Source organism: Rutilus rutilus, assembly GCF_951802725.1.
Source record: "Rutilus rutilus genome assembly, chromosome: 11".
Classification (NCBI taxonomy): Eukaryota; Metazoa; Chordata; class Actinopteri; order Cypriniformes; family Leuciscidae; genus Rutilus; species Rutilus rutilus.
In genome coordinates this window covers 39,326,792-39,346,236 of record NC_140216.1, presented here as the reverse complement: position 1 = coordinate 39,346,236, position 19,445 = coordinate 39,326,792, and the positions used below count along the sequence as shown (strand labels likewise).

Genomic DNA, 19,445 nt, shown 5'->3' with positions numbered 1-19,445 from the left:
GGCTATTGAGGCTAGCAAAATGCTACAATTTAATAAATATTAGAACCTTATTGTGTAAGAAACATAGGGGGAACGGAATCCGACGGCAAAAAAACAGCTGTCGGAATCCGTTCCCCCACTCCCATTATGAGAGGTGTTGATGTAATGACTTAAAAAATGCTGATTCTATTTTGTGTGTGGATGGAGCTTAACTTGTATCAGTTTAAAGAACATATTTTTTGCCTTTTATTATGATAGGAAAGTATAGTATCAAGAAAGTTCGACGACCCTGGACTTGAACTCGGGTTGCCCAAAGCTAAAAAATAAATATTGTCAGGGTACTGACAACTAGGCTATTGAGACCAGTAACTTCCTTCAATTTGATAAATATTAGAACCTTATTGTGTAAGAAACATAGGGGGAACGGAATCCGACGGCAAATAGTTCAGCTGTCGAAATCCGTTCCCCCACTCCCATTATGAGAGGTGTTGATGTAATGGCTTAAAAAATGCTGCTTCTATTTTTGTGAGTGTATGGCGCTTAAACAGCATCAATTTGATAAATATAAGAACCTCAGTGTGTCAGAAATATGGGGGGAACAGAATCCGATGGCAAAAAGAAAAACAGTTGTCAGAATCCGTTCCCCCACTCCCATTATGAGAGGTGTTAATGTAATGGCTTAAAAAATGCTGATTCTATTTTGTGTGTGGATGGAGCTTAACTTGCAACAGTTTAAAGAATATATTTTTTGCCTTTTATTATGATAGGAAAGTATAGTATCAAGAAAGTTCGATGACCCGGGACTTGAACTCGGGTCGCCCCAGAGCTAAAAAAAAATATTGTCAGGGGACTGACCACTAGGCTATTGAGGCTAACAAATGCTACAATTTAATAAATATTAGAACCTTATTGTGTAAGAAACATAGGGGGAACGGAATCCGACGGCAAAAAAACAGCTGTCGGAATCCGTTCCCCCACTGCCATTATGAGAGGTGTTGATGTAATGAATTAAAAATGCTGATTCTATTTTGTGTGTGGATGGAGCTTAACTTGCATCAGTTTAAAGAATATATTTTTTGCTTTTAATTATGATAGGAAAGTATAGTATCAAGAAAGTTCGAAGACCCGGGACTTGAACTCGGGTCGCCCCAGAGCTAAAAAAGAATATTGTCAGGGGACTGACCACTAGGCTATTGAGACTAGCAAAATTCCACATTTTAATAAATATTAGAACCTTATTGTGTAAGAAACATAGGGGGAACGGAATCCGACGGCAAAAAAAACAGCTGTCGGAATCCGTTCCCCCACTCCCATTATGAGAGGTGTTGATGTAATGACTTAAAAAATGCTGATTCTATTTTGTGTGTGGATGGAGCTTAACTTGCAGCAGTTTAAAGAATATATTTTTTGCCTTTTATTATGATAGGAAAGTATAGTATCAAGAAAGTTCGATGACCCGGGACTTGAACTCGGGTAGCCCCAAATCTAAAAAAAAATATTGTCAGGGGACTGACCACTAGGCTATTGAGGCTAGCAAGATGCCACAATTTAATAAATATTAGAACCTTATTGTGTAAGAAACATAGGGGGAACGGAATCCGACGGCAAAAAAACAGCTGTCGGAATCCGTTCCCCCACTCCCATTATGAGAGGTGTTGATGTAATGACTTAAAAAAATGCTGATTCTATTTTGTGTGTGGATGGAGCTTAACTTGCATCAGTTTAAAGAACATATTTTTTGCCTTTTATTATGATAGGAAAGTATAGTATCAAGAAAGTTCGACGACCCTGGACTTGAACTCGGGTTGCCCAAAGCTAAAAAAAATATTGTCAGGGTACTGACAACTAGGCTATTGAGACTAGTAACTTCCTTTAATTTGATAAATATTAGAACCTTATTGTGTAAGAAACATAGGGGGAACGGAATCCGACGGCAAATAGTTCAGCTGTCGAAATCCGTTCCCCCACTCCCATTATGAGAGGTGTTGATGTAATGGCTTAAAAAATGCTGATTCTATTTTTGTGAGTGTATGGAGCTTAAACAGCATCAATTTGATAAATATAAGAACCTCAGTGTGTCAGAAATATGGGGGGAACAGAATCCGACGGCAAAAAGAAAAACAGTTGTCAGAATCCGTTCCCCCACTCCCATTATGAGAGGTGTTGATGTAATGGCTTAAAAAATGCTGATTCTATTTTGTGTGTGGATGGAGCTTAACTTGCAACAGTTTAAAGAATATATTTTTTGCCTTTTATTATGATAGGAATATATAGTATCAAGAAAGTTCGATGACCCGGGACTTGAACTCGGGTCGCCCTAAAGCTTAAAAAAAAATATTGTCAGGGGACTGACCACTTGGCTATTGGGGCTAGCAAAATGCTACAATTTAATAAATATTAGAACCTTATTGTGTAAGAAACATAGGGGGAACGGAATCCGACGGCAAAAAAACAGCTGTCAGAATCCGTTCCCCCACTCCCATTATGAGAGGTGTTGATGTAATGACTTAAAAAATGCTGATTCTATTTAGTGTGTGGATGGAGATTAACTTGCAACAGTTTAAAGAATATATTTTTTGCCTTTTATTATGATAGGAAAGTATAGTATCAAGAAAGTTCGATGACCCGGGACTTGAACTCGGGTAGCCCCAAATCTAAAAAAAAATATTGTCAGGGGACTGACCACTAGGCTATTGAGGCTAGCAAGATGCCACAATTTAATAAATATTAGAACCTTATTGTGTAAGAAACATAGGGGGAACGGAATCCGACGGCAAAAAAACAGCTGTCGGAATCCGTTCCCCCACTCCCATTATGAGAGGTGTTGATGTAATGACTTAAAAAATGCTGATTCTATTTTGTGTGTGGATGGAGCTTAACTTGCAACAGTTTAAAGAATATATTTTTTGCCTTTTATCATGATAGGAAAGTATAGTATCAAGAAAGTTCGATGACCCGGGACTTGAACTCGGGTCGCCCCAAAGCTAAAAAAAAAAATTGTCAGGGGACTGACCACTAGGCTATTGAGGCTAGCAAAATGCTACAATTTAATAAATATTAGAACCTTATTGTGTAAGAAACATAGGGGGAACGGAATCCGACAGCAAAAAAACAGCTGTCGGAATCCGTTCCCCCACTCCCATTATGAGAGGTGTTGATGTAATGACTTAAAAAATGCTGATTCTATTTTTTGTGTGGATGGAGCTTAACTTGCATCAGTTTAAAGAACATATTTTTTGCCTTTTATTATGATAGGAAAGTATAGTATCAAGAAAGTTCGACGACCCTGGACTTGAACTCGGGTTGCCCAAAGCTAAAAAAAATATTGTCAGGGTACTGAAAACTAGGCTATTGAGACTAGTAACTTCCTTCAATTTGATAAATATTAGAACCTTATTGTGTAAGAAACATAGGGGGAATGGAATCCGACGGCAAATAGTTCAGCTGTCGAAATCTGTTCCCCCGCTCCCATTATGAGAGGTGTTGATGTAATGGCTTAAAAAAGGCTGATTCTATTTTTGTGAGTGTATGGAGCTTAAACAGCATCAATTTGATAAATATAAGAACCTCAGAAATATGGGGGGAACAGAATCCGACGGCAAAAAGAAAAACAGTTGTCAGAATCCGTTCCCCCACTCCCATTATGAGAGGTGTTGATGTAATAGCTTAAAAAATGCTGATTCTATTTTGTGTGTGGATGGAGCTTAACTTGCAACAGTTTAAAGTATATATTTTTTGCCTTTTATTATGATAGGAAAGTATAGTATCAAGAAAGTTCGATGACCCGGGACTTGAACTCGGGTCGCCCCAAAGCTAAAAAAAAATATTGTCAGGGGACTGACCCCTAGGCTATTGAGGCTAGCAAGATGCCACAATTTAATAAATATTAGAACCTTATTGTGTAAGAAACATAGGGGGAACGGAATCCGACGGCAAAAAAACAGCTGTCGGAATCCGTTCCCCCACTCATTCTAGGGCAATTTTTCCACCACATTTTGAATTTTGGGTGCATATATTAATTCTGCTGACATTTTGCCCCCGACCCCCTGATAACATCTAACCCTGCTTTAAGAGAAACATAAAACATGACAAAACATTAACATTTTTTATGTTGTTTTTTGTCATTGGAAAGAACGACATATTTGGCTTTAAAGCATTATTGGAAAGAAAAGTGGCAATTAATGTTATACAAAACATATGCCATCATTAATTATCATTTGAATATTGACAACATTAAGCTACATTTGAAAACATAATTGTGTATAAAGAGGCATGCTGTTTTGACCAATATTCTCTCTAGATTTAAAGATTTAGTTTTAAAGAAAGTCAAATTAACAAACAGGTTAAACAAGCCATAGCTTACTTTTAGACGTGGTGAATGAAGTTTGACTGTTCGAGGTTGTGATGGTCGTCCGATATCCCTTGCCAGTTATTATGCGTACAGCAAATCTTCTTGTATGAATATGGTCCATTTTAGTCTTTATATCCAAAAAGAAACGATGCTGGGAGTGTCAGGGTTCTGTCACTCCTGTCTAGTTAAATTCCTGATTTTGTGACAGAGCTCTGACACTCCCGGTTTTTGTTTCGTCTTTGTCTGAGTGCGCGGTTTCAAGCGCTGTGCACTCACTTGTCTACGTACCTTGTTACATGTGCTGTGGTGTTTGGATCCCGGCACATCGGTCTAGTTTTGTTTCGGTTCTGTGTCGGGATTCAGACATCCATGCTCCGCGTGTTTGTCTTCTGTTGTGAGCGCACAGGATGAGTCCTTGTGCGCTCTATCTTGTCTTGTGTAGCACACAGCTTGTGTTTTACACTAGCTGTGTGCCTTCATGTTGTCATGTTCTGTGTGAACACGTGGCTTATGAGTTTTCATTGGCTGTGTGTTCATGTCTCGTTCTGTGTAAGCACATGGCTTGTGATTAGCTTTACTGGCCATGTGCTTGTGTTTTGTGTGAGCACATGGCTTGTCATGTGTTTCCTTGTGCCATGTGCTCTCCTGTGATTGTCTAACCCCGCCCACCTTGTTACCTGATTATTGATTCACTTTCCCCACCTGTCCTCCCTCGTTACCTGCCTTGTTTGCTCTCCCTATTTATTCTCCTTGTGTTTGCAGTCCTGTGCTGGTTCGTTGTATGTACACTGTGTGTTTCCCTGCTGTATAAGTCAAGTCAAGTCAAGTCAAGTCAAGCCGAGTCATGTTTTCCCCCTCGGGGTAGTTTTTGTTTGTATTTTGTTTTATTAAAATAAAGCCCATCAACTCTGCGTGAGTTTCACTTGAGTCCTCGCTTCATCCCCCACCCTCAACCCTGACAGGGAGATGCCATGGGACAACGATGCCTTGTGTTTTTATATTTAGCGCGCTCACCGCGATGTGTTTTTTCTGTGCTTGTGCAGCGTCACGCAAACGCGCAGAATCTGATGACTGGCGTCAATGGTTTTGTTGCTTTCATTTTGTTCATCAATTGATGTTGCGATGATTTATATAAAAATGTATATCAAGTCATTCTCGAGTCATACAGTTCAAGTCAAGTCAAGTCTCGAGTCATTGGATCTCAAGTCAAAGTCAAGTCGAGTCATTTTCTTAATTTAGTCAAGCAAGTCTCAAGTCCTTAAATTTGCGACTCGAGTCAATTCATGTGACTCGAGTCCCCCATCTCTGGTAAAAAGAGATGAAACACAAGAACTACAACTGACTTCCAGTCACAGCCTTAGATGAAATCAACTGAAGAGAAAAGAAGACATTAAATCTCTCCAGATCTCAGCAGAAGAGGATTAAAGAACTCCACAAACACCATTACCAGCTTCACTTATTACTAACCAGTTTGACTTTATTTCTGGCATTTGTCAACAAAGTGCATCATCAGTGAATAAATGAGGCATTTGAATGAATGAGGCATTTATATAACGCTTTCATATGTACTACTGTACACCTAAAGCACTTTACAATCATATCAGGGGATCTCTCCTCAACCACCACCAGTGTGCAGCATCCTCACTTGGATGATTTATATTCCATTTATAGCAATATCTTCAGTATTACTCAGAAGTCTAGTTTCAAATATAATTCTTTTGAAGTGATGGTACTTTCTGTAACGTTATCTATAGCGTAAGTGATAAATCCCATTTAACATTTGTGCTGGCTACTGTATACTGGACACCAGGGCACCATACAGATTTTATCAAAGAATTTGCTGATTTTCTATCAGAGTTAGTACTGGCTGCAGATAAAGTCCTAATTGTTGGTGATTTTAATATCCATGTAGATAATGAAAAAGACTAATTGGGATTAGCATTTACAGACATTCTAAACTCTATTGGAGTTAGACAACACGTATCAGGACCTACTCATTGTCGTAATCATACTTTAGATCTAATATTGTCACATGGAATCAGTGTTGATGCCGTTGAAAATCTGCAGCAGAGCGATGACATCTCAGATCATTATTTAATCTCATGGAAACTAGTTAAGGAAACATACACAATTTTGAGGCTTGAATTGAGGAACTGATTAGCCTGATAAATTTAAGGAAAAAGGGCTACCTATTTATTTTTGGAGAATTAGCTCAATTATGTGGTTTTATTTAGAGACACCCATGGCTGGAAATGGAGAGTAAATCTTGAAATTAAGTGTTATTTCATGTGTTTTTGAGTACAGGGAAACATCTGTTAATGTTTAATGTTCAGTTATGTTTGACATTTGAAAGAGTTTATATTATGTTAAAGTTTCCATTCGTTACCATTGTGCAGAGGAGCTTATGGTTAGGTTGTGAATAACTGCGTTTATCAATAATCTGAAGCATGTTGTTTTGTTCACTGAGCAATAACTCTGCTAATGATAATGAAGTAGTTCATTGGGTTGAAGTTAATTTGGTTGAAGATTTCCTTGTTTGACTTTGGATGAAGGATTGGATCACTCTGTAAAGTTACACAAACACATGTGTGTGTGATGATCACTGTGGGTTTGTGTCTGTTGATTCTGTTGAATGTGATTGTGTCTGTAGAGGCTCTTTATTCTCCATCAGCTGATCCAGAGAAGGTCAGACTAACATCTAGAACCTGTAAGTGAAACACAGACAGTCAAATGTGTGCAACATTATTGCATTATCAACTTTAGAACAACTAAAAGAAACTACTGAGATGATAAAGTGAGAGATTATAATATAATACTGTACGATTGTTAAAGCTGTTTTTAAACATTCAGATTTTGATTTTGCTTCTAAGTCACCATGAATGATGACCCTTCACCCTTATCTATAACCCTGTATGACTGTCCTATTTCTGTGACACTGGGTCAGGTTTATTTATGATAAAGAAACTATAGTGATAAATATTTACCATTATATTTTATTGCAATTGACATTCTCTCAAAATACATAATTTAGGGATTCAAAAACAGTGATGAAAGCAAAATATTGAATTGTTTGAAATAAAAAGAAACTTGAAGATATTTAATTGTTGCTATAAACTATTATAAAAATAAATTAACTAATCAAACTCTTATTAAACATGTTTATAGTGAGTAATTCACCATCACAAGGAAAGAAAATTAAGAAGAAACTAAATTAACTTTCAATTAAAATATGAACATTTTTAATTATCACTACTCACCAAAGCTTCTTCAGTTTGTAATGTGGATCCACCATCAGATCAGAGAGCAGCTTTACATCTGAGTCTATTAGATTATTCCATGACAGATCCAGTTTTCTCAGGTGTGAGGGGTTTGATCTCAGAGCTGAAGTCAGAGCAGCACAACCTTCATCTGTAACACCACAATACCACAACCTGTAGAGAACAATGACACTCTTCAGTCTCTCAGTTTAGGAAACACTGATACAAATGATATGATATATATGAATTTCTCCTCAACAGATTTATAAATGAAAGAACTTGTCACCTCTTCAGGACATCCAATCATGTTTTTGACTTGTAAAACTATCAAAAGTAAAATGACCTCAGAAGCTTTGGAAAGAATCCACTGAAGATTAAACATCCTTTTCAGTTACTTGATGGTAAACTTTTTGTATATATTATTTTTGTATATCATTGATTATTCACCACAGGAGAAATACAGACGACGTTGAGAGTTTTATAAAATCTTACCACAGATTCTCCAGTTTACAGTGAGGATCCTGCAGTAGATCAGAAAGCTGCTTGACTCCAGAATCTCCTATTTTATTCCTTGACAGACTCAGTTTTTTCAGGTGTGAGGGGTTTGATCTCAGTGCTGAAGTCAGAGCAGCACAACCTTTATCTGTAACACCACAAGCAATCAACCTGTAGAGAACAATGACCCTCTTCAGTCTCTCAGTTCAGGATCTACAGCTCAGATAAGCAGGAACTTCACAATCAGAGACTTAATCCACAGCACCATTAACAGGTCCAGTCTAAGGCTCAGACCCGCTTCAACAAACTGCTTGAGCGGGTTAGTTTCCATTTGATATAAATTGCAAGAATATTCGATAACACTTTATTTAACAGTGTCCACTTTTTTTAAAAAATTTTTATGCAAGTACCCAAAATCATCAACATATCTGTGTATGAACACGGTTGTCACATCTTTACATCATCCAATCATGTTTAATCATTAATATTGTAAAATGATGTCAGACACATTGGAAAGAATCTAATGAAAATAAAAGCAACATTCCCATTAGTAATTTCACAGTAGATTTTTTGTATGGCAATCTGTTACGGAAGCAGACTCAAGAGAAGGAGACTGAAGTTATTAGGGAGTTTATTGAGACAACAACTGAGCTAAGGTAGGGTAAAGGCGGGCATACACTGTGCGATGTCTGTGTGATTTCAGCAACGTACCTACTCACACTGAATGAGTAGATCGCATGCAATGTAAAGCCAAAGCTCAGGATTTATGTGCTCACACTATACTGTCTGAACGTCGAGCTGCGACTTCACTGCTCACACTATACGTGTGAAATATGCACAAATCAGCACGATAAACCCTTGTGTTGGGTTGCGCCTATAGACGATATCATGTATCCAGAGATATTGTCAAAACAAGCATCAGCTAACAATATCAAAATGATTTAGCATTTCCAAGTTATGTACTAAATTATTATTAGTATTATTGTATTATTATTATTATTATTATTATTATTAGGGAAGGCCTAGGCTACTTTTATTATAAAATTGATAGGCTATTATAATTAAATTGCCACGCAATAATTTCATAGCGCATCACCGCATAACCAACGCGCTGTGAGGATAATAAAATATTACATAGAAGCTTACTCTTCCTTATTGAAAATTGTCTAAAACATTTAGGTCGATTACAATGAATTATAGGCATATAATTAATTATTAATAGTCTATAATATGTCCGAACACTGCAATAATTCATCAATGAAAATTAAAAACAACTTTTTTTCAAAAACATTGTTTAACAAATTAATAAAAGAGGCAAAAGTGTACATCGCAGGTGGAAGACGTGGGTAATGGTTAACACATTTTGCAATATGAACTGGGGGTAAGCAACCGTAATTTGTAGCTTGTTTGAACAACAGAACTTAAAGATCTCCCTCTTTTTTTTTCTTTTTTTTTGCTGGAGACGAAATGGTTAAACGTCTGTTGTCGCGCAGGCGCAGTAAGGGAAAAAACACTGAGTTTAGGGCAAACGGTTCGTAGCTCTGCTTCAACTGTGCCATATAGTCATGAGGAGCGACCAAAATTTCTAACATGCCAGAAATTCATCCGACCATCCGATTGCCGGTCAGGAGAGGTTAATCGCCTCTCGTTTCCCCCTGTACACTGCACGAACACTGCACGACAAACGACGCACGGCAAAGCTGAAAATCGGCCCGACCCGAAAAAGAGTCGCACGAGTCAGAATCCGTCTCAAAATCGGACGAAAATCGCACAGTGTATGCCCAGCTTAAGTAGTCCTCCTCATAAAAATGAGACCGTACAATGAACTGTGGTGAAGTGTGTGTCTAAATATTGGCAGGAATGAGGGTGATTATGAGGTGCAGGTGTGTGTGATTAGAACTAGGGGATTTAGAATTAGGGAGTGCACTGTGATTGGCTGGTGTGAGAGCCTGGCATATCTGTAACACAATCATTATTTACCATATGAGACATTTTATACAATCTTACCTCAGAATCTCCAGTTTACAGTGAGGATCCTGCAGTAGATCAGAGAGCAGCTTGACTCCAGAATCTCCTACTTTATTCCTTGACAGATACAGTTTTCTCAGGTGTGAGGGGTTTGATCTCAGAGCTGAAGTCAGAGCAGCACAACCTTCATCTGTAACACCACAATTCCTCAACCTGTAGAGAACAATGACACTCTTCAGTCTCTCAGTTCAAGACACACTGATATAAATGATATATAGGAATTTATCCTAAACAGATTCATATATGAAAGCAGTTGTCACCTCTTCACGACATACAGTCATGTTTTTGACTTGTAAAACTATCAAAAGTAAAATGACTTCAGAAGCTTTGGAAAGAATCTAATGAAGATTAAACATCCTTTTCAGTTACTTGATGGTAAACTTTTTTGTATATTTTATTTTTGTATATCATTGATTATTCACCACAGGAGAAAAACAGATGACAGTGAGACTTTTATAAAATCTTACCTCAGTATTTCCAGTTTACAGTGAGGATCCTGCAGTAGATCAGAGAGCAGCTTGACTCCAGAATCTCCTACTTTATTTCCAGTCAGATCCAGTTCTCTCAGGTGTGAGGGGTTTGATCTCAGAGCTGAAGTCAGAGCAGCACAGCCTTCATCTGTAACACCACAATCACTCAACCTGTAGAGAACAATGACACTCTTCAGTCTCTCAGTTCAGGATCTACAGCTCAGATCAGCAGGAACTTCATAATCAGAGACTTAATCCACGGCACCATTTGATAAAAATTGCAAGAATATTCTATAACACTTTATTTAACAGTGTCCATGTTACATATGTTACATGAACTTTCCATAGTCATAACAGGTAAATTATGCATAATTACACGTAACGAATCCTCAACCAAATCCTAATCCTACCCTTATCCTATACTAAGTACATGTGGTTGCTTAATATTACTCAGTACTTAAATATATAAGTTCACTGTAACAATGACACCTTAAAATAAAGTGTAACCGAATATTATTTTTTTATGCAAGTACCCAAAATCATCAACATATCTGTATATGAACATGGTTGTCACATCTTTACATCATCCAATCATGTTTAATCATTAATATTGTAAAATGATGTCAGACACATTGGAAAGAATCTAATGAAAATAAAAGCAACATTCTCATTAGTAATATCACAGTAGATTTTTTTGTATGGCAATCTATTACGGAAGCAGACTCAAGAGAAGGAGATTGAAGTTAATAGGGGGTTTATTGAGACAACAACTGAGGGGATGAACTAAAAGCAGGTAAGTGTAAAGTGCAATGATACTTTAGAGAGCGGGATGCTGGCAGTGAATAGTGTGTTTCTTCTGACGGGTGTGATGACTGGTAGATGATGCAGTGAAGGCTGGAACTCTGAACAACACTAGACTTGGAGACACGGAGGAGAATGGAGACGATACTGGAAAAGGGTCGCTGGAGATATCAGGTAGTAGTCACTGAGGCAGGCTAAGTAGTCCTCTTCATACAAACGAGACCGGACAATGAACTGTGGTGAAGTGTGTGTGTCTAAATAGTGGCAGTCATGAGGGTGATTATGAGGTGCAGGTGTGTGTGATTAGCACTCAGGTGAGGGAGTGCGCTGTGATTGGCTGGTGTGAGAGCCTGGCAGATCTGTAACACAATCATTATTTACCATATGAGACATTTTATACAATCTTACCTCAGTATCTCCAGATCCTGCAGTAGATCTGAAAGCTGCTTGACTCCAGAATCTCCTACTTTATTGAATGTAAGACTCAGTTCTCTCAGGTGTGAGGGGTTTGATCTCAGAGCTGAAGTCAGAGCAGCACAACCTTCATCTGTAACACCACAATCCCTCAACCTGTAGAGAACAATGACACTCTTCAGTCTCTCAGTTCAGGAAACACTGATATAAATGATATTATGAATTTCTCATTTTACAGTATTCATTAGGTACAAAAGCACATGCTAAACTCATAAATATGATCATGTTTTATCAGTGTAATGACTGTAATGACTGTCAGAGTAACTTACTGAATTGATCTGGATTCTTTAACCACCGGCAGCAGCTTCAGAAGAACTTCATCTGCTGTATTTCGTGCTCCAATAAACTGATTTAGATTAAATACATCCATATTCTGCTCTGATGTCAGCAACACATAAACCAGAGCTGACCACTGTGAAGAGGAGAGTTGGGTTCCTCCTATTTCTCCAGATTTCAGATAACGTTGGATCTCCTGCATCAGTGAATCATCACCCAGTTCATTCAGACAGTGGAACAGATTGATGGATCTCTCTGGAGAGAGATTCTCCCTGATCTTCTGTTTGATGTACTGAACTGATTTCTCTTTGTTGTAGAAGCAGCTTCCAGTCTGTGTCAGTAGTTCTCGTAAGAGAGTCTGATTGGACTTCAATGAGAGACCCAGAAGGAAACGCAGGAAAAGGTCCAGATGTCCATTCTTACTCTGTAAAGCCTCATCCACAGCTCTCTGATGCAGCTCAGATAATGAATGATATTTCTTCTGGTTTAAGATTTTAGAAAATAAACTTTGTTTGGTTTTGTCAAACACATTTCTGTTCTTATTTGTAAGGTAAATGTGTGCATATAGAGCTGCTAGATGTTCCTGGATGCTCAGATGATCAAAGCAGAAGACTTTCCCCTGATACAAGCCCAACTCCTCTCTGAAGATCTGAGTGCACAATCCTGAGTACACTGATGCTTCTGTCACATCAATGCCACACCCTCTCAGGTCTTCCTCATAGAAGATCAGGTTGCCTTTCACAAGCTGCTGGAAAGCCAGTTTCCCCAGTTTGAGAATCATGTCTTCATCTTTCACTCTCTTCTCATAGTCCTTCTCATGTTTGATGTTGCTCTGAATGATCAGGAAGTGTGTGTACATTTGAGTGAGAGTCTTGGGAATCTCTCCTCTCTCTGCTTCACTCAACATCTCCTCTAGAACAGTGGCTGAGATCCAGCAGAACACTGGGATGTGGCACATGATGTGGAGGCTCCTCAAGGACTTCAGGTGTGTGATGATTGTATCAGCCAGACTCTGATCACTGATTCTCTTCCTGAAGTATTCCTCCTTCTGTGGCTCATTGAAGCCTCGTACCTCAGTCACTCGATGGACACACTCAGAGGGGACGAGATCCGCTGCTGCTGGTCTGGAGGTGATCCAGATGAGAGCAGATGGAAGCAGATTCCCCTCAATGAGGTTCATCAGTAGCTCGTCCACTGAGGCTGATTCAGATATATTACACAGTTTCTCTTCGCTCTTAAAGTTCAGAGACAGACGACACTCATCCAGACCATCAAAGATGAACAACACTTTATATTCATCACTGGATATTTCCATTTCTTTTGTTTCAGGGAAAAAGACATGTAGAAGATCTGAAAGATTGAGTGTTTTGTCCTTCATCAAGTTGATCTCTCTGAAAGGAAGTGGAAATATGAGCTGGACGTCCTGATTCTCCTTCCCTTCAGCCCAGTCCACAATGAACTTCTGCACAGAGACTGTTTTTCCAATGCCAGCGATTCCCTTTGTCAGCACAGTTCTGATGGGTTTGTCTTGTCCAGGAAAAGGTCTAAAGATGTCATTGCATTTGATCGGTGTGTCCTCTGTTTCTGCTCTCCTGGATTGTGTCTCGATCTGTCTCACCTCATGCTCATTATTGATCTCTCCACTTTCACTCTCTGTGATGTAGAGCTCTGTGTAGATCTCATTCAGGAGTTTTTGGTTTCCCTGCTTTGCTGTTCCTTCATACAGACACTGAAACCTCTTCAGCAGGTTTGATTTACATGTGCTTTGGACCAGTTGAGAATCACGACTGAAAGAATAAATTATTAGATTACAACAAATTTGTAAAAGTGATAGTGAAATATCTTTATGTCTAGACAGAAATGTTGTACCTCAGATTAGATGACATGTGTCTTCCCCTAAATGTTCCTCGAGTGTCCATAGACTGTTCACTAATTATTGACAAACACGGAGAGAACAGAGACAATACAACAGAGTCGAGAAAACAGAGGCAAAAATTCATATAGTGTTCATATAGAGCCAGGTAGAGGGGCGCCAATGAGCGCCTCAACGCTCCTGTTAACACTTTAACATAACTTTAATAATAAAATAATTTTAGTAAATGGACTGCATTTATATAGCACTTTCACAGACCTATGGCCACCAAAGCGCTTTACATAGCCTCACATTCACACACTGACGGCGGTGTCAGCCATGCAAGGCGCCATCCAGCTCGTCGGGAGCATTTTCAATCTCGTCGATTTGTAGACAACCTACATGAACCACTGAGCCACTGCCGTGGAAGTTGAGGGTTGAGTGTTTAAGTTGTAAAGGGGAATTAGTAAAATGGACAGAAATGGCCCTGTCTGTATTTAATGTTTTAATCATGTAATTGAAGTGTTCGTCTGCTGTCTGTGTGAAGACACAAGAGATCGTTCTGACACTGATAACAGCGGCAACACACACTCACCACCAGAATGAAATTAACACAAACTAATGAAATTAATACTCTTTCAAGTCAACTGGAGATGTTTCGTTTGTATCAGGTACAACCGTGCTGCGAGATGTTTCAAAAAGTGCTGGGGACAATATCGACCCTGGCAAAGAGTGGTGGGCACATGTCCCACATGTCCAACTCGCAAATTACGCCTACGTTTGTTGCATTATATGCCAAACGGTGACAGTTTAAAAATGTGACTCTGAAGCAGAAACTGTCATGTCTATTTTTTCCAAAGTTTGCATGCATGTAACTCAAGAAGATCTATCTATCTATGAAATGTTGTACCTCAGATCAGTTGATGTGTGTTTTCCCTCAAATTTCATTGGCTCTGTCATAGATGCGTCACTCTTAATGGACACACAGCTGGACTCCGGTGAGATTGATCTGTCACCCTTAAACTGACTTTAATAGAACAGAGATAACAGAATAGAGACAAGAATCAACTTGGCTGATTTAACATGAAAATAAATCCCACATGAGAAGGTTGTCTATTAAGACAGTGTGTTGAAGAGTGATGAGACTGTTCAAGGATAATGTCATATATCATCTAGCTGTCTACTGTATCTGTGTGTCTTTGGACAGTGTTTATAGACCCTGAGTGGCTCCAACTACTGATAGAGACAACAGATCACTATACCAACCCTGGCAAACACACACAACACCCTGTTATGTGCAGAAAATGGTCTTCTATAACATTAAGATCATATGAAGATTGAAGTACCTGAATCCTGGAGAAGAATCTCCATGTCTGAATGTGTGTGTGTCGTCCATGATTCATTTAGTCTTCATGGAGCTGCTCGGGTAAGAGATCAGTCATTCACACACTCAAATACAATACATTTCATTTGACATTTTCTTCAGTGTGTTTATGGAGACAAAACAATGTGATTTTCAATCATGTAAATGAATGGTCAGAATTAGAGTTGTTCCGATTCCGATACCAGTATCGGAAATGCCGCCGATACCAATCAAAATGCTGGCATCGGTATCGGCGAGTACTTGTACCCATGTACCGATCCGATACCATTTTCTTAAACAATAACATTACCTAGTAAAGCACGCTAGCTTTGCTTAACGCGGCAAAGCGGAGATCAATTCTTCTTCGCTGCTCTAAACAGTGGTTGCTTGTGGCAACGCAGGAAGTTGTGCTGTTGCCACAAGCAACCACTGTTTAGAGCAGCGAAGAAGAAATGAAAACGCGCGCTGGCAGTATGTCCGCTGTTTGGCAGTATTTCAGACTGGACCAACCAGCCATTAAAACGGCGACATGTCTCATATGCCATACTGTAATTTCGAGGGGTGGCACAAGAAGAAGCAACTTCAACACGAGTAACTTAGACCATTTGAAGACGCGTCACCCCGCAGAACACGACGGTTACATAAACGCAAGGGCAGAGAAGGATGAGCCGCGCCAGAATCAACAATCTCTGGAAGCTTCATTCAAACGAAGAGAAAAGTTTTCAAAAGACAGCCAACGAGCGATACATTTATCCAACAAAATTATTGAGTTTATTATTCTGGATGACCAGCCGCTGTTCAGTCATCGAAAACAATGGATTTCGCCGCTTAATTGAGAATTTGGAGCCCCGGTACAGTTTGTCTGGTCGCAAATACATCTCTGAAACAGCGTTCCCTATTCGAGATAGTGCGTAAACACATTTCATGTAAAATAAAAGATGTGAAAGCAATCAGCTTTACTACCGACATCTTTAGTTGAGGTTTATTTATACTCTATTACTCAAGTCTCTTATTTCACTACATTGTGGCTGCACTTATTTAAAGGACTAACGTTAGATTGAGTACAAGTTACTGTTGTACTTTTTTTTCTTTCTTTTTTTTCTTATGTATTTCAAAAATGAAATGCCGTTTATTTAGCAAATTGTTTCTGGACTTCAAGTTATAAAGAGATTATTTTTCTTATATTATTCATAGTTATATAACTAAATAAAACTAAAATACCTTTTTCAGTTTATAGGATTAGATGTGTGGCTGCATTTGAAGTTCTTTTTCACTTAAGAAAAATAAATAATATATTGCTGTGAAATGTACCGGTATGTCAGATAATAAAAATACTCTAGTTCACTGTATGTATTTGTTCATGTTTTATTAAGGGATTAGTCTGAAGCACACCATAAAATAATTATATCAATTCATACAGGGCTAGTATGAATTTCAGCTGTATACACACCCAGGTATCGGATCAGTACTCGGTATCGGCCGATACCCTGAGTCCAGGTATCGGAATCGGTATCGGGAAGGGAAAAAGGGTATCGGAACATCTCTAGTCAGAATTGCTATCATCTGAATCAGCAGATTCTCTTCTTCAGTCAAATATGTCACGTTTGCACCAGTATTTCATCTGTGTGTGTTTAAAACAGAAATATCTTGGCTGAACAGACTGGGAAGTTTGTAGGCTAACACTAGAGTTTAATGTTCTTCCACTGAAACCTAAAATATTGTACAAATGGGTCAGTTTACTGTAAACCCACATTTAATACATCTGTGAAACTGACTAACATACACAGATATTAGTTCAAGATCTTTTCCAACTATTTTAAAATAAAATATTTCCTACTGGTTTAGTTTAATTAAATGTTCAATAAAAATGACATTATATATAAAGGGAGATTGTAACAACAGCACTCTTTGTAATTGACATTCATTTAGGCCTACACAGAAAATTTGATCAAATTTTAAGAAACAACACAAGTTAAACAGTTAAAACAAACACTACAGATGTTAAAGAGAAAAGTGTTACAACACTGTGGTTTCTAAAAACTTTGGCTTTTAGTAATAAAACCGAAAATTAGACCTACATAAAAAGTGTAAAAGTGTATTTTAAAATATATGGTCTAGGCTATATGTCCAATAATTGATAAGTAAAAAAAAAAAAAAAAATGCATATTAAGAATTTCATGTGCAATGTACTTTAATATTTCATGGTTACTTACGTTATAGAGGAAGTCATTTTCATGCACCACACCAGAACACTTGCTTTGAATAAAAAGTTTTTAAACACCTCGAATTTTCCATCAACAGCACGTAAAATCGCACATAAACATATATATACAAACATCACTTGATACTTGGATGATCAGTTGTTCTTATTTAAAAATTCTTAAGCCCGGGTGTAAAATGGCACTTGTAAATAAAACACGCTGGAAAGTACTTTCACTTTCATTTTCGCAGCACATGTTCGATCAACTTTATTTGTAAATGATCAACGATCATTTCTATAACTCTTCAAAGGAAAAAGGCGCTGTATGTCAGCAGATATATAGTCGAAACGCATTTGTTTATACTTTTTTTTATCTCACAATAACGGAAAAAGCGGTAGCGCGCATGCGCTGTGTGCGAGAAAACTCACTGGTAACCACAGCAACCGTTCAGCGCAATATTGAAAACATCATATTATTATTTTTTCTCTCACTTTTTATAAGACTGATAATTCCCATTGCACTCCACACTTTGTGTTGAAACCTGTGCAAAAAAAGCGGTATAGAAACTCCTAATGTCAGAAATGTGTTTGACAGAAAATAGTAATCCAGACTCGTAGCAGAAAAGGACAGAAGTCTTTACATCCTAGAGCCCTTTTCATTTATAATGATGGATTTATGTTTCCAGATGAAAACTAATGGGGATATTATATATATTGCACTACATAATTGTGTTTGTCACTTGTAACTGATACAGTAAATTAACAGCACTTGCCAAAACCATCAACAACCATTCAAAGGTCTATTTTAATGTCATTTCAAACATCAAAAGTGTAAAGAAAATTAACTCTTGTCTTTCATGATCTTCCTTTTGCTAATATTCTGTCATTCATCTTCCTCTGTCTTTTCTACAAAACAAAACTCTTCTTTTGGTTAAAAACAGGAAAATGCCTCAATCTTGTGGTTATGATGATGAATCCAGTGTGTTTGTGGACATGAAGCAGTAATACTGTAGTCCAGCATCTGATCTCTAAAGAGCTTCATGGGTAAAGATGGCGGCTAGATTACTGTTAAACAGCCTTAAGGTCTGAGATCAGAACTGTGCAAAATACACGCATGCTTTCATTTAGATTTGGCACAGCAGGTTTTAGCTCATATCGGTCTCAGATGGTGATGGATTCATCATCTAGTGTCAAAGCTGCTCAGATCCTGGAGAAAATATTAGCGGAGCCCTTTTCTGCTCTTCTTTACTGGAAAGATCTGCAGATGAAAAATACACACATTTGTGTAGAAGTCATTTTTTAATCACTGGATACAGTTTTCATGCTAGCTCAAGAAAATAGTTGATCTAACATCTAATATTTATCACATATGACTGTAAGTAATGTGAGAATATGTGTGTAAAGTGTGTAATATCTGCTCTTTTCTCATGTGAAACTGTGAGGTGTTCTGAACACGACATAGTGACAGTGCAGTCGAGCGATAGTGTCCCCCTGAACCATGTCATCCAGGCATATCGAGCCCCGGGACAAAACATCATCTACAGAAAGAGAAAACATCCCAACATCACTATCAGCATCAGAGAAGCTCAGAGCCGCAGTAGTCAGCTGATGACACATGGTGGCACTGTTCTACAACAAAACACATCAGCATTAAAATACACAGTGGAGGACAGAAACACTGGAGCTGACAGCCAGTCCAGCATTAAAGAAATATTATGTTTCACTCAGATATTTTTCAGCAGCTTCAACTCTGTTTGAGAGCTCAAGATTGCAGGAACAGGCCAATGATAAACTGGACAGAAAGAGAGAGTCCTGCGGTCAGTGTGTGATAGTGACGCTTGTTCTTACCGTTATAATGGAGTCTGGGTTTGGAGAAACACATGAGGAAATCAACAAACA

The 19,445-nt window shown here is 38.3% G+C and overlaps 1 protein-coding gene across 3 annotated transcripts in view; it reads right to left on the bottom strand.

Annotated features, from left to right (window-relative positions):
- Positions 1–5,776: 5,776 nt before the first annotated feature.
- LOC311300249 (NLR family CARD domain-containing protein 3-like) overlaps positions 5,777–19,445 on the bottom strand; it is a 34,264-nt gene continuing 20,595 nt past the window's right edge. The window contains exons 1-11 of one of the 3 annotated variants that reach the window (XM_084424412.1): positions 17,560–17,896; positions 15,330–15,401; positions 14,894–15,010; positions 14,001–14,060; positions 12,125–13,918; positions 11,790–11,951; positions 10,578–10,751; positions 10,090–10,263; positions 8,080–8,253; positions 7,588–7,761; positions 5,777–7,035 (exon numbers count right to left, since the gene is read on the bottom strand). In XM_084424412.1, the coding sequence (XP_084280538.1) occupies positions 7,029–7,035; positions 7,588–7,761; positions 8,080–8,253; positions 10,090–10,263; positions 10,578–10,751; positions 11,790–11,951; positions 12,125–13,918; positions 14,001–14,060; positions 14,894–15,010; positions 15,330–15,379 (2,886 nt within the window). In that variant the 5' untranslated portion in view covers positions 15,380–15,401; positions 17,560–17,896 and the 3' untranslated portion in view covers positions 5,777–7,028. Of the gene's footprint in view, positions 7,036–7,587; positions 7,762–8,079; positions 8,254–10,089; positions 10,264–10,577; positions 10,752–11,789; positions 11,952–12,124; positions 13,919–14,000; positions 14,061–14,893; positions 15,011–15,329; positions 15,402–17,559; positions 17,897–19,445 lie in introns of those variants that run through there. The other 2 variants (XM_084424413.1, XM_084424414.1) reach the window with 2 other exon arrangements.